Raw genomic sequence first — 15,402 nt, 5'->3', positions numbered from 1 at the left:
GGTTGAATCTACTTCCCATATATAAACATGAAAACAACATTATGTAGTCAAATCTGAACTTTGTAGGGTTTGGATTAGGCGGCATAAGCACATTGACACATAATTTTCCCAGACCTACCAATAACTGAATTTGACCAGGTTGGACTTTTATGCCCAGGGATAAAGTATATATGCGTGAAAGATAGATCTATATGACCTTTGAGATCCATTCCACTTGAATGGAAATGGACCCAATCTATGCCAAGCTTAAGACCCCAAACCAATAAGAGGAAGAAAAGATTTGAGTAAAGTCAGTGAAGAATGGATGATCTCACCTAATCACTGACTATGAAAGGAATTTTACGTTTTTACTAAGTTCATGCTTGCCACGGGGAACGCACAGAGTAGTTAAATGCGCAATCCTTTATTTCATTGTCATTTCATGTCTTTCTTGCATAGCAACCTTTTCATGTTTAATGATGCACACAACGAGCATAATATTTTACAAATATACACCAAACCCTTGTATACACTTACGAATGTTCTTGCATCCCATTTTATTAATTTTACATATAGCCATGGTTAAAGTATATACAGTGTGATGTACTTAAAGATAAAATGGCTGTCTAAATTCTATTAGTGTAAAGGATGGAAGAAGACCAGAAGTTCCAGTCGTAGAAGTAGGAGAAAAAGAGTGGTGGGTGATTATAAGTGAAAAGAGAGTTTGATAAACACAAGGGATAAATATTACTAGTGTAGTCCACTAGTCCTGCCTTCCCGATCAGGGTTGAATTGATAATTAAGGTTCAATATTTTATGGTATTACATATTGATAGAGGGAAAAACGGATCGTCCAACCCATAATTAAAAGGCCGTCCAGTTTTGGCCCAGTAAACACTAACGATGAATGACTAAATCTTCACTTCGGCCCAGAGCCAGCTCGTCCTCGGAACTCCACCAACTCCGGACATTCGCTGACTCCTCCGACCAAGTTCGGGGTGCCTCCAGGTAAACGCCGACTCATCCGGACCAAGTTCGAGACGCCGACCCCAGTAATGCACAGCATACGTTCTGACCCTCGAGCTCGGAGCGCTCCCTCGAGTACACCTCAGAATCCAAAAAACAGAACCCTCCTAGTCTGCACCAAGCCGGCCTCACTAAACGCCTGACGCGACTACTTAACGAGCTCGGCCTCACCAACAACTACATCCACGTGAAGGCCTACACCCACCTACGTGGCCATACTTCACCACACTACCGTGTTATATCTCCATAACCGGCCAACAGCAGTCAGACGACACCTTGACTACTCTGGCCATACCCTGCTGTAACTGTCAAAGCCTTACCGTTCTTAAGAACGGGCTGTGCTGCGCGTCACCAGCCTACCTGAGCTGCACGCCATTCGGCTCAGAGCCATACCCCCTCATGATGGGGACTGACAGCACCTCCGTCACCTGGGCCACTCTACCGAGGCTATAAATAGTTCAGTCAGGTAATTCCTAAGGGACTTTTGGCTGGACCAAATTTCCCCACTCTAACTTGATCGTCGGAGGGCCCTCACCGAAAAAACCGGTGAGGCTTTGTGCAGGTCCGCGGCCGTCGCGTAGGAGGTGGTTCCCGTCACCCCCTTTCCACACCGATGGCTCCCTCGGCTCCACCGGCGTGGTCACCCTCGGGCCAGATTTGAACCACAACATATTTGGCGCTAGAGGAAGGGCCTGAGTCGTGATTGTAAGGATAATGAGCCAAGGGGCCCCAAACGCATCGAGCAGCCGGGAATCAATGCCCGACTGCTCTCTTCAAGGTCCACCTCCTGCATCACCCGTCCTTGCGGACCAAACCTCCCAAATCTAGTCAGGGCAGTTCTACCTGCTCGCCCAGCAAGTCCAAACCCTGGCCGTGGTTATTCAAACCCTTCATCCGGCTGGAGCTCCGTCAATCACCGAACTCGACAAAAAGGTCGAGGAAGCGGGGCGACAAATCCAAATGCTTTAGGACCAGGTCGCGGAACTCCGTGAGGAGTGTTATCGGTCGAGAAGCCAGTCCCCCCCGAAGATCTGGGAGACACCTCTCCCATCGAAGTTTTGAGGAGTACACTCCTCTTACGTCCTCTCGAGCCCAAATCCTCACAGAAATCGAGGGTTGCGTCTACCTCCAATCTCTTCCGAAGATGCGACCGTCCAAGTCACGGAAGCGCGTGGGCAAGTACTGCCGCTTCCATAGAGACCACGGCCATGACACGGAGGATTGCTATAAGCTCCGTGATTGGATCGAAGTGATCGTCTGCCAGGGCCATCTGAGCCGATTCGTTGGCAGGCCAACCAGCAGAGCAGAGCCTGAGGGGCAGACTTCGAGACCATCCAACGGACCCGATGATGGACACCCCAGTGTAGACACTACTAATGTTCCACCTATGAGCCTTACGTTGATGCTGCCCTGCCCCTGAGGGGCCGGGGAGAGGCCACGCTCATCGGCCCGAGGCTGGTGACCCCGGTTGTAAATTACTCCCCCAAGGGAGGACCTTAGCCCCCTTCAAGTCAGAGCTTTCTCCCTTAGGCCGTAACCTAATGAAGTTATCTTCCGGAATTCTCCCAAGGTGTCTCTAAAGTATCCTAGGAGGCTCGGCACACATTCGATATCCCGGCAGCGCGAATCGTACGCCTTGAGGAGCATCTACAAAGTCACCCTTTGAGCTCGGCTCGGGGTGCCCTGCGGCGTCAACGGGGAGCCAAGGCAAAGCACCCCCGTCCGCAGGATTCTACGAGTTCGCCCCTGATCTGAGTGGGGGACATTTACAAAGTCACCTTTTGAGCTCGGCTCGGGGTGCCCTGCGGCGTCAACGGGGAGCCTAGGCAGAGCACCCCCGTCCGTAGGATTCTACGAGTTCACCCCTGATCTGAGTTGGGGACATCTACAAAGTCACCCTTTGAGCTCGGAGCATCTACAAAGTTACCCTTTGAGCTCGGCTCGGGGTGCCCTGCGGCATCAACGGGGAGCCTAGGCAGAGCACCCCCATCCGCAGGATTCTACGAGTTCGCCCCTGATCTGAGTTGGGGGCATCTACAAAGTCACCCTTTGAGCTCGGCTCGGGGTGCCCTGCGGCGTCAACGGGGAGCCTAGGCAAAGCACCCCCGTCCGCAGGATTCTATGAGTTTGCCCCTGATCTGAGTGGGGGGCATCTACAAAGTCACCCTTTGAGCTCGGCTCGGGGTGCCCTGCGGCGTCAACAGGGAGCCTAGGCAGAGCACCCCCCGTCCGCAGGATTCTACGAGTTTGCCCTTGATCTGAGTACGGAGCATCTACAAAGTCACCCTTTGAGCTCGGCTCGGGGTGCCCTGCGGCATCAACGGGGAGTCTAGGCAGAGCACCCCCGTCCGCAGGATTCTACGAGTTCGCCCCGGATCTAAGTGGGGGGCATCTACAAAGTCACTTATTGAGCTCGGCTCAGGGTGCCCTGCAGCGTCAACGGGAAGCGTGGTTTCGGCCCCTCTGGTGGATTCGGCCCCTCGAGCAGGTTTCTTCGTTCGGGTAGATGTCTATCCCCGAACTTATTATTCCCGAGGTGGCTTCGGCCCCTTAGGTGGATTTCTAAGTCTCGAGGTAGCTTCGGCCCCTCGAGCAGATTTCTGCGTTCGGGTAGATGTCTATCCCCGAACTTATTATTTCCGAGGTGGCTTCGGCCCCTCAGATGGATTTCTAAGTCTCGAGGTGGCTTCGGCCCCTTGAGCAGGTTTCTACGTTCGGGTAGATGTCTATCCCCGAACTTATTATTTCCGAGGTGGCTTCGGTCCCTCGGATGGATTTCTAAGTCTCGAGATGGCTTCGGCCCCTCGAGCAGGTTTCTGCGTTCGAGTAGATGTTTATCCCTGAATTTATTATTTTCGAGGTGGCTTCTTGTCCATGATTACCTGAATGGTGCAATAGAAAGCACAAGCTGTCCCAAGTTGAGTCCAATTCAGACTGTGGTAGAATTCCTTCTTGTCCACGATTATGCAACTAATTAATTCTCCCGCTACGCTCATGCTTCCTCAGGAATATTTGGATTGTGCACCTGGTGATTGCTTTGCTGTGTTAATTGGATGCAAGGAACCGAACATGTCTAGGAATGGAATAAAACCACAGTTGTGGGTGGACTACGATACTTAGTCCCATTGTTTAGGAACCATGTTTCATTGATTGGCCAACAAATGGAGGGCCAGACAATAACCTTCCCCTGTCCTAGTCTCTTGCTCATTCTAGCCCATCAAAAAGCAAGGAATATGGAGAGCTGGCCCTCCAAAGCATTTTTAGATAGAATAAGGATGTTTGCTAAAAAAATCAGAAAATTGTGTTAGCTTTGCCAGAAAGTTAAAACAGCTTTTTGGAAGAAGCTCCATTTTGGAACTTGTCTGAAAAAACACTTTTAGGGTCCGTCGGAAAGCTGTTTTGAGTTATAAATTTTTTTTGAACCAAAATACCCATAATAAAATATAATAATTACAAAAAATGATAATATTAATATATAATGATAATAATGATAATATTTTATAACCTTTATTATTGTATTATACTATAAATATGATATTATATTACATTATATTATAATACATTGATATATTATGTTATATAATATCAAATTATGTTATATTGTTATGCTATAGTATACGATATTATATTACAATATTATAATAATATTATATTATATTATAGTAATTTTGTACTATATTATATATTTATGTATTAATACATATTTTATTTTATTATGCTCTATTGTATAATACTTTGTAATATCCTTTATAGTCATTTTGTCGTACCAAAAGTACTTTCTCAGTTCGTTTACCAAACACATATTAAAGTCTTACAACACTTTAGAAATGTAATTACCAAATAGCAAATAGCTTTTTATAAAAGCTCTATTTCAAAAAACTCTACTTCCGAAAGCTCTACTGTTAATAGCTCTGCCAAACGGGGCCTTAGTTTCATTGTTTAGGAACCTTGTTTCCTTGATTGGCCAACAAATGGAGGGCCAGACAATACCTTCCCCAGTCCTAGTCTCATGCTCATTCCAGCCCATCAAAAAGCAAGGAATATGGAGAGCACACTTTCTGGCCCTCCAAAGCATTTTTAGATAGAATATGGGTATTTGGTAAAAAAATCAGTAAGTTGTGTTAGCTTTGCCAGAAAGCTAAAACAGCTTTTTAGAAGAAGCTCCATTTTGGAGCTTATCCGAAAAAACACTTTTAAGCCCCGTCGGAAAGCTGTTTTGAGTTATAAATTTTTTTTGAACCAAAATACCCATGATAAAATATAATAATTACAAAAAATGATAATATTAATATATAATGATAATAATTATAATATTTTGTAACCTTTATTATTGTATTATACTATAAATATGATATTATATTACATTATATTATAATACATTGATATATTATGTTATATAATATCAAATTATGTTATATTATTATGCTATAGTATACGATATTATATTACAATATTATAATAATATTATTTTATATTATAGTAATTTTATACTATATTATGTATTTATGTATTAATACGTATTTTATTTTATTATGCTTTACTGTATAATACTTTGCAATATCCTTTAGGGTCATTTTGTCGTACCAAAAGTACTTTCTCAATTCGTTTACTAAACACATATTAAAGTCTTACAGCACTTTAGAAATGTAATTACTAAATAGTAAATAGCTTTTTATAAAAGTTCTATTTCAAAAAACTCTACTTCCGAAAGCTCTACTGTTAACAACTCTGCCAAACGGGGCCTTAGTTTCATCGTTTAGGAACCTTGTTTCCTTGATTGGCCAACAAATGGAGGGCCAGACAATACCTTCCCCTGTCCTAGTCTCATGCTCATTCCAGCCCATCAAAAAGCAAGAAATATGGAGAGCACACTTTCTGGCTCTCCAAAGCATTTTTAGATAGAATAGGAGTGTTTGGTAAAAAAATCAGAAAGTTGTATTAGCTTTGCCAGAAAGCTAAAACAGCTTTTTGGAAGAAGCTCCATTTTGGAGCTTGTCCGAAAAAACACTTTTAGGCCCTGTCGGAAAGCTGTTTTGAGTTATAAATTTTTTTTGAACTAAAATACCCATGATAAAATATAATAATTACAAAAAATGATAATATTAATATATAATGATAATAATTATAATATTTTATAACCTTTATTGTTGTATTATACTATAAATATGATATTATATTACATTATATTATAATACATTGATATATTATGTTATATAATATCAAATTATGTTATATTATTATGCTATAGTATACGATATTATATTATAATATTATAATAATATTATATTACATTATAGTAATATTATACTATATTATATATTTATGTATTAATATATATTATATTTTATTATGCTTTGTTGTATAATACTATGTAATATTCTTTATGGTCATTTTGTCATACCCAAAGTAATTTCTCAATTTGTTTATCAAACATATATTAAAATCTTACAGCACTTTAGAAATGTAGTTACTTCCGAAAATAGCTTTTTATAAAAGCTTTACTTCAAAAAGCTATACTTCCGAAAGCTCTACTGCTAATAGCTCCGCCAAACGGGCCTTAGTTGGTTAGTCCCATTGTTTAGGAACCTTGTTTCCTTGATGGGCCAGCAAACAGAGGGTCAGGCAATACCTTTCCCCGTCCTATTCTCATGCTCATTCCAGCCCATCAAAAAGCAAGGAATATGGAGAGCTTAGCGCGAGTAAGACGCATCCCATTATCTCCTCTCTATATATAGCGCTGGCTCGTGGTTGCCCTCTCGTCACCAAACCAACTCGTCCGAGTCCCAGAAGACATTGCAAATTCCTCTGCGCAATGTCGAGATACCCAAACTCGGGCCTCGAACAGCTTCGGCAGTCCTTAGCTTACAAGTGCATGAAAATGGCCAAGTTCGATGAATTTGAGCCGACAACCATCCACTTCGCCACCTATCAGAAAGCCGGAGAAAGCACCAATTGGAAGAAATGCTTGCCGTTGAAAGCCGCAATTGTTTACCATTGCATCACAGGGGAGCACGTAAAAGAGGAGACCAAAGATGGGGAGCCCGTAAAGGGTAAGGCCCAAGAGCTGTTGGAAAATATAACCAAGGAATGCGTGTCTCGCATCAATAAGGCCGCATCTGAAGCAAAAACCAAAGGTACTACTACTATAGGCTCCCCACATCCACACGAAAACATACATAAATTCATGCATGCATATTATGTATGCTAAGTTTGTTAATCTATGCGATCCAGTCACATTGATTTTGGCTGCAGTGTTACGAGCTATTCTTGATATCTTGTATACACTTAAGCTTTTGATCTTTCTCCAAGATCAATTAGTGTTTAGAAGAAATTGTTTCTAAGATTGACGTAGCTCGTCCTGCTGGACCGAGGCATTTTATTGTCCTCCTTTTTGCTGGGTCTGTTTGCTCCTTTTGGGCTACGTCAGGTCTTTGTTGTCAGACTGGGTGAATTTTGCTAGCCCATGCGAAACAAGTAGCATAATAAGGCTCTCTCGTTTGAACCCAAACAAAGAGTTATTTTGCTAGCCACTCCACCAGCCTGCCCAATAGACTTGCTGCAATGCTGCTTCCAAGAGTCATATTTCTTTATTCTCCCATGTTCATCCAATTTATTGCCAACAAGGCAGGTATGGGCCGGGCAAGGATGATATTATCGGCCTGAGCCCTGCCCTTGAGCGTGTTATTGGAAGGCATTGGTTTGGTGAAATTATGGAGTCATTTGTGTGGTCATTCTTCAGCATGAACAGAACGAAGCTTAGAATGCATGATGTTGATAATTCAAGTTTGAATTCCAGTAGCGATATTCATTCCATTGTTCAATTGAACTTGCTTGTCCAAATATACAGAAAATAGGATAGAAATTCAAAATAAATGTTAATAATAGTGCTAAGAGATTCAAATCATTGACAAGCTCATCGTCGTTGTTGTTTCGAGTACAGCAAGAGAATCCCTGCTAACCGAGGTAGAGTTTTTGTTGGCGGCCGATAGGTTAGGTTGGATCGATTGTTCAACAAGTTTAGGTGCGGATTGATATCTTCAAACAGCTTAATGCCCAATGTCCAACATATATTGTGATATTACAAATTATGCCCTTGAAAAAAAGTAGGGTCATCTGCATTTATATGGACTTATGTGAATATCGAGCAGTTTGGGCCTCCAAGATAAGGTTCGGGATGGGATGGTCCGGCTATGGTCCAAACTAAACCCAATACACACACACACACACACACACACACACACACACACACACACACACACACACACACACACACATATATATATATGCATGTATATACACATATATCTACCAAGGTGCATACAGATGTATTTATATATAATAGTTTTCATATATTGTGAATAATCTAATTGTGGTATTGCCAGAAAAAATAATCTAATTCTTTCCATTGTGTTTTAATCGTTGCCTGCAAAGTAGATGTTCATATTTTGTTTGGACCAAACCTCAACTATATGAAACTTCAATTTCCTTCTTAATTCCCAATTTATCAACCTCGTATTGAAGTTCTTCAAATTAAAAACCACCCAAAGTGAATTCCTGTTTCCTATTCAAGCTTGATGGTGAGAATAATCAGGGGCTAAAAAATGCATCTATCTAGATTACTCCTCCCTATGTTGGATTTAAGTTTGAGTATTGCTACCACTAGGCGGATCCACACTTAGGTCATTAGGCTGATGTGGCGGTCAGGAATTGGGACGGTATATGGGCTGGTTGGTGTTGTCGCTGGACGGTATAAACTATTTATTTATTTATTTATATGGTGAGAATGTTAGCTATTGGTATTTGAACTCTAGGCATTTTTAAGAGAGCAAAGTCAATCCTGGAAGGATTTTTGTTTGTTCCCCTCTACCTTGGACGAGGAGCTCATTAGAAGCAATCATGATCTTAGACAACTAAATAAATCAAGAAAACAATCTCACAATCTCTCTTATTCTAACAAGTTATATTAATCATAAACACAAAGAAATTTTTAGTTGGATCAGGTCCACTACCATGCTGGTAGACCGGTCTAATCGAGGAGCAACACGTACAAACACCCTTCCAACTCTTTTTTTTTTTTCTTCTTCTTCTCTTTCTTCTTTGTTTAAATTCATGCGTTTGTTTTGTAGTTAGACTAGTCCACTGCTGAGTCGGCGGACGTGAACCAACCAATAAATTCATGCTGGTTGTCAAATATTCAATTTACCCTCTATATGACACGGCAGGCACAAGACTGCACAAGTATTTCCTCTGGATATATAGTCGACAGTGTCTGAATTTTTACTTCTAAGAACTGCAGGAAGTACTGATCGAACTAGCATAACCGTTGAAGATGATGCACAAGTGATGGACGGGATTTTTCTGGTGGTGGGATTCCTTGCAGAGCTAAAAAAACACTTGGATAACGGCAATCGAGAGGAAGCAGTTAGTTATTATAACCTCACGCCGTCGGAGAGCCAAATAATAGTGAAAGACATTATTAAGATCGAAAACCAGCTTCCTCTTGAACTTATCAAAGATATTGTGAACAATGTGGAGGATGCAATAAAGGCCGTAGAAACCCCTCAGCAACAAACGTTTGGTTACAAGCTAAGCTTCAAGAAAATAGCGCTCCACGACATTATCAATCAATTCTGCTGGTATTATTCCCCATTCCACCGCAAGGAACCCAGAAATATTGGAGATGTGCTCGAGAAGGGAAAACCGGAATATCTCTTGCAGTGCCTGCATTTCAGCTTGAAAGGGGACAAGACCAATGGAGCGACAACCGGGCAAGTGCGGCGAAGTCCCAGTGCTCGACAGCTGAAACGGTCTGGCGTGCGGCTTGAAGCTACATCGGAGGCTACCATCGATGTCCTATTCTCTAGGCCAAAGTTGCAAATGCCGGCATTGGTGTATGACTTCAAGTTGGAGACAGTTGTTACGAATCTCCTGGGATGGGAATGCTGGCCTGAAAAGCAACAGAAGCCGATGACTCGGTATCTGCAGTTTACCACTGAATTGGTTGGCGATCTCAGCGACGTTCAAGTGATGAAGAAATTTGGTCTCATCAGAGGCCGGTGGAAGAATTTGCAAGAAGTTCTTGATTTGATGAAGAGGATTGATCGGTCTGCATCTTATCCTTCTGTATATATAGCCCTGGATAAACAGATTGGTGAGGTTTTGCAGTATCACGATGAGAGGATGAAGAGCTTCTTCGTGAGGAATCGGCCGACTGTGGTTTGGTTATCATCTTTTGCAGCTGCTTCTGCTATCGCGACGGTTATATATGCTTCAAGGAGGAGGAGGCAGGGGTGAGGCTGGCTTGATCTGGCATCTGGATCTGTCACCAAGAATTCTACCCAATTTGTGCGACTTCATATATTTATTGTTCAGTATGTTTTCTTATATTATGTCCTCTCGAGTCTAAGTACTGTGTGCCTGGAAAGAAATGGTTAATAAATGAAATGAATGAGGCTAAGGTTAATAAAGAATATGGGTCTTGATGTCTTTTGATTTAGATACTTCAGGTCTTATTGGAGATTTGATGAATACCTCGACCCTAATCCTAAATTAGGTTAATACAGAATTATGTGTATTGCTGCCGAAACTGGGCTAAGGTCGGAACGCAGCTCGGATAACGCTGAGGTTGGCTGGAGACGAGCTGAGTAGGTTGGCTGAGGTGCAGAGGATGGATCTCCTCCTTTCGTGGCCTGCAAAAAGTCCGCTTGCCGAAGAGTTTCTGATGGAAATCCTTCATGCCTAAGTCAGAATCGAGGGGGAGCAGTGTGGAAGGACAGCAGAGTGTAGACTCCATGAGTAATATTACATACATACCTGAGGTCCTCTAGCCTGTCCCCATTTTGTCGTTATTGGCCTATCCCCATTTTGTCGTTATTGGCCTGTCCCCATTTTGTCGTTATTGGCCTGACTTGGCGTGCAATGATGGTCAGGTAACGACCCTACAACAACCGATAGAAGGGTCGAGGCGTGGGTGCCAATTCACGTAAGCGGTGGACAACGCTGATGGGGCACAAGCCATAGTGCTACTGCGACTGCAGGCCGCTAGAATTGTCGGTTGTTAGGATTATTAGTTCTTATCAGGACGTGCTGATTGTTCTCTTCGGTTGGTGGCTTCTCAGCTAATCAGCTCCTCAACCAAGGCCAAGGTCACTCACTTCGGCTAGACAGCTGCTCGGTCAGGGCCAAGGTCATCCTCCTCGGCTTATGTTCGGAATCAAAAAGAGAGAAGGCCTGACCGAGGACCATGTGTCCAATATTTTTTCCAGTAATGTGTATTGGCAGCCCGATATTTTCTTGGAAGTGGATCTGGTGCTCTTATTTGAAACTCGAATGGGCGTCGGATCCAATTCTAGTGATCAGGGTGCCAACTTGATATTACTAGATCTCTTACCATATTTGACTTATTCAAATCCTCTGTACCTTAGGATCGAACCGGCTATATAGTTTGCCAACCACATCCGTCCGTATATTATAGGTTCTATGCCATGTTAATTGAGACGCCACCCACATAGTATGGGGCTCATCGAGTAGCAATAATTGCACAAATATGTAGATTAGGACATAAAGAGGGTGCTTTGGTGGGAGCTTAAGTGGGCTATATTACCTTAACTCGAATTCGCTCCTTAATTCTTTCGACGATATATCCATGAACTTTTTTATTCCTTACATCAACGTACTTACAATTTTCTTCGAAAGGGGAAAAAAAACTTGCATGTGATGAACAGCGAGTGATTTTTTATACCAGTGTGGTGATGCCTTGCTGTTGGTTATAATGTCCCACCATCTTCACCTCTCTGAGGCTCGGAAAGTATTTTTCATAAATACATTACATCGATATGTTGCTAAATACATCCAGCTTGCTTGGGCTTTCCTTTCTTCTTTTCTCATGGAAAGAAACATGAACAGCTTATCGATTAACCATGATAGCATATTTATCCAATTATATAAATAATATAAAAAAATATTATTCGGACAAGGGCATCCTCACAGGAATTACACTTGCTCACCTGCAATGCAAGGGCCTGAATAGCTCTATTTACTAATAAACAAACAAATTAAAAAATTACTACAAAGACACCACTTCAAGTTTGGATCAGTTATATTTAGATCCTAAAAGTTTAAAAGGTTTCAATTAGCCATCAAAATTTTATTTTCATTGTAATATGGCCCAGTCGTCTATCTGGATCCTTAAACCGTTAATGGAGCAAGAAAAAGCTTAAAATATTTTGATTCAAAGAGGCTGGGATCGTGGCTTTCATGCGATATCAAAGCATTCTATCCTCTATGATTCATTCAGTTACACAGATATTAAAGTGCCCCATCCTTTCTCATTCAATTGCCTGCGTAGATTTTAAAGCGCTCCATCATGTCATCCATTCATGTGCACATATCTCAAAGTGCTTCACCCTTTATCATTCATACCTGCATAGAATCATTCCATATGTCAACTATTTGCTTGCATAAATCTCAAAGCATTCCATCCTCTATCAATTGTTTGCTTGTACAAATCTTAAAACACCCCTATCCTTTATCATTCATCCGCTTATATAGATCTTAAAGCTTTCATCCCCAATCATCCATCCATCTACACAGATCTCAAAACGCTCCATGCTCTCTCATTCATCTATTTACATGGGTCTTAAAGCACTATGTTCTCTATCATTCATCCACTTGTATAGATCTCAAAGTACTCTATCTTATATCGTATATCTATTTGCGCATATCTCAATGCTCTTTATTCTCTGTCATTCATCCATATGTATAGATTTTAAAGTGCTCTATCCTCTATCATCCATCCATCTACACATATCATAAAACACTCCATTCTTTATTATTCATTCACTTGCACATATCTCAAAGCGGTTCATTCTCCATCGCCTATTTGCACAAATCCAAAACACTCCATTCTCTATCATCCATTCGCCTGCACAAATTGCAAAGTATACCATGCTTTGTCATTTATCTGTTTGCATTAGATTCCAAAGTGCTCCGTCTTCTATCATTTATTTGTCTATAGATATCTCTAAACATTTTATCCTCCGCCATTCGTTCACTTGCACAAATCTCAAAGTGCTTCATCCTTTATCATACCATGCCTACATAGATCGTAAAACACTCAATCTCCCTATTATCCATCCACCTGCACATATCTCAAAGCGCTTCATCCTCTATCATCCATCTGTTGCACAGATCTCAAAGCGCTCCATTCTCTATCATCCATCTGCTGCACATATTTTAAAGCGCTCCGTCCTCTATCATCTACCTACCTATATAGATCTTGAGATACTTTATCTTTTACCAAACATCTGTCTCCATAGATCTGAAAGAGCTCCCTTCTTTGTTATTCATTTATCTATGTAGATCTCAAAATAAGTTTCTTCAAAGTTAGTGGGAAGAGTATTTCTGTGATTTGACTAGTTTAGTTATTAGGCTAACCTTACGTGAAAGATGTTTTGTAACGAGATTGGCAGCTGGATCTAAACGTAAATAGCCCAATGAGGGATGTATCTGATTTTTTTTTTTAAAAAAAAGAACAAATAACAAAGTTCAGCGATCATTACTCATCAAAATGGAAGATCTTAACGCCTCTCTCCCGCAACGTCTTCTTTGCTAGGAAGATTATCATTCTCCGTCGCTATTTTTTTTTTCTTCTTTTGCTAAGATAAGGTTTGAGAATATACTGACCGGAATCGGCAACTTCTTGCGGCTCTCCAATCGGATGATTTCCGATCCCAACGACAACCCCATCATCCTCTACGCTTGCGTCGCCAAGGGCCCTACGGTGCTTGCAGAGATCAGCTCCGCCGCTGCCGGCGATCTCGCCGCCCAGTGCCTGGCGGCCGCCCCTCGCTTCCACCGCCTCTACTCCCATACCGCCGGCGGCCGGATCTACGCCTTTCTCATGGAGGACCCCCTCATCTTCTTTGCCATCGCCGGCGAGTCCCTCGGCAAGCCTCAGGTCCTCCTGTTCCTCCGCCGCCTCCGCGACGCCTTCTTCGCCTCCTCCGCCATTGCCATTGGCGGCGCCCATGATCGCCCCTCCCCCCTCTGCCTCCAGAGGGAGCTCCTCCCGGAGCTCCGCCGCCTCGTGCTCCCGCTCTCCTTCCAAGCGGACAAGCCTCCGCCTCCGCAGCCGCCGCCGGCGGATCCCCCTCCACCGGCGGCCGGCGGATCGGAGAGCGAGCAAGAGACGCGGAAGGAAACAAGGAAGAAGAAGAAGAAGAGCAATGCGACCACCGAGGAGGATAGCATCAGCCGCATCGGTTCTTTTGATTCCGAGGCTGAGAGCAGGATAGAGATATCGGCGGCAGATGCCGATCCAAGAACGAAAACGGTCCAGGGGTTTTGGGGGCAGCACGTTCGGACAGTAGTCCTCATCGATCTGGCACTCTGTAGTCTACTGTTTGGAATTTGGCTATCGGTGTGCAGGGGCTTCCACTGCATTGGCAGCTGAGAAAGGCTTTCATCTCAAGCTTCCATGCTCGAAATTTCCACGGTGTACGAGGAGGGAGGTAACTGATTAAACCGAATCTCCTTATTGCGGCACTGAATTTTGGTGATGTGAGCTTGAATGGCATTCAGCAAATCCTTAAATTTTCTCCCCCTTTGGATTGCATTACGTGGTTTGTGCATGTATACATATATTTGTGAATCTGCCAAGATTTGTTTTACAAGGTTCTGCTTCTGCAAGTCATGGTGGTGATTTGCTAATTAATTGATGCAATCTGAGAATGTGATTGGTGTGATCGGTTAGAGTTTTTTATGTAAATTATAGATTCTTGAAGAGTGTGTATTGCTAGTTTCTCATCTGCCTGGGTTTTGATGAATTTATCCATGTTAGGCTTTTGGTTATTGTAGCATACATGTGGGCATACAACATGCAATCAACCAAAAGAACGAAGGGGGAATGCTTGTGCTAAAAACATTGGGTTGTTTTATTGTCATGTGAATCTGATATCGGCAAATTGTTCTTTCTCATGTTGAGTATAATGTCATGCGATTGACTATAATGGCTTTTAAGCGAGGGGAGATATATTTATCTGTGAGCATGCAACCAGAAGAACTAAGGGGGAATGCTTGTGCTAAAAACATTGGGTTGTTTTATTGTCATGTGAATCTGATATCAGCAAGTTGTTCTTTCTCATGTTGAGCATAAATATTTATCCGTGATTGTCGATCATGCAATATTCAATAATGTTGTGAAATATTTTGATTTTAGCAGACAATTAAAATTCTATCTTCTTCAGAGGAGAATGGCTAACTTACTTGGGAAATCAATATTGATTGATGAGCAGTTTAGATCTTTGGGAAGCTCTTCTGTAATTAATTTTTTCTTCACTCCAGATTTCACATCATTGGCTTCTCGTGATAGTGATTCTGCAGTACTTGTCATCTATA

The 15,402-nt window shown here is 42.4% G+C and overlaps 2 protein-coding genes across 2 annotated transcripts; both read left to right on the top strand.

The window, feature by feature from the left end:
- Window positions 1–6,768: 6,768 nt before the first annotated feature.
- LOC103699485 lies at window positions 6,769–10,472 on the top strand. Its single transcript, XM_039129040.1, has 2 exons — window positions 6,769–7,139; window positions 9,302–10,472. Exons 1-2 carry the CDS (start codon window positions 6,818–6,820, stop codon window positions 10,297–10,299), a joined length of 1,320 nt encoding a protein of 439 aa, XP_038984968.1. The 5' UTR covers window positions 6,769–6,817; the 3' UTR covers window positions 10,300–10,472.
- Window positions 10,473–13,442: 2,970 nt separating this feature from the next.
- On the top strand, window positions 13,443–14,942 carry LOC103702493 (phytolongin Phyl2.2). Its single transcript, XM_008784946.3, has one exon. It carries the CDS (start codon window positions 13,724–13,726, stop codon window positions 14,456–14,458), a length of 735 nt encoding a protein of 244 aa, XP_008783168.2. The 5' UTR covers window positions 13,443–13,723; the 3' UTR covers window positions 14,459–14,942.
- The last annotated feature ends 460 nt before the right edge of the window (window positions 14,943–15,402 follow it).

This window comes from Phoenix dactylifera, chromosome 8, assembly GCF_009389715.1.
Source record: "Phoenix dactylifera cultivar Barhee BC4 chromosome 8, palm_55x_up_171113_PBpolish2nd_filt_p, whole genome shotgun sequence".
Lineage (NCBI taxonomy): Eukaryota > Viridiplantae > Streptophyta > Magnoliopsida > Arecales > Arecaceae > Phoenix > Phoenix dactylifera.
Note: the sequence above shows the minus strand (reverse complement) of the source record. Positions and strands in the feature narration are given on the sequence as shown.

Bases quoted from the DNA above. Each gene is read 5' to 3' on its own strand.
- LOC103699485 (XM_039129040.1), top strand. From the start codon at position 6,818: ATGTCGAGATACCCAAACTCGGGCCTCGAACAGCTTCGGCAGTCCTTA. The intron at 7,140-9,301 runs GTACTACTACTA...TAAGAACTGCAG, and splicing joins ATCTGAAGCAAAAACCAAAG to GAAGTACTGATCGAACTAGC.
- LOC103702493 (XM_008784946.3), top strand. From the start codon at position 13,724: ATGATTTCCGATCCCAACGACAACCCCATCATCCTCTACGCTTGCGTC.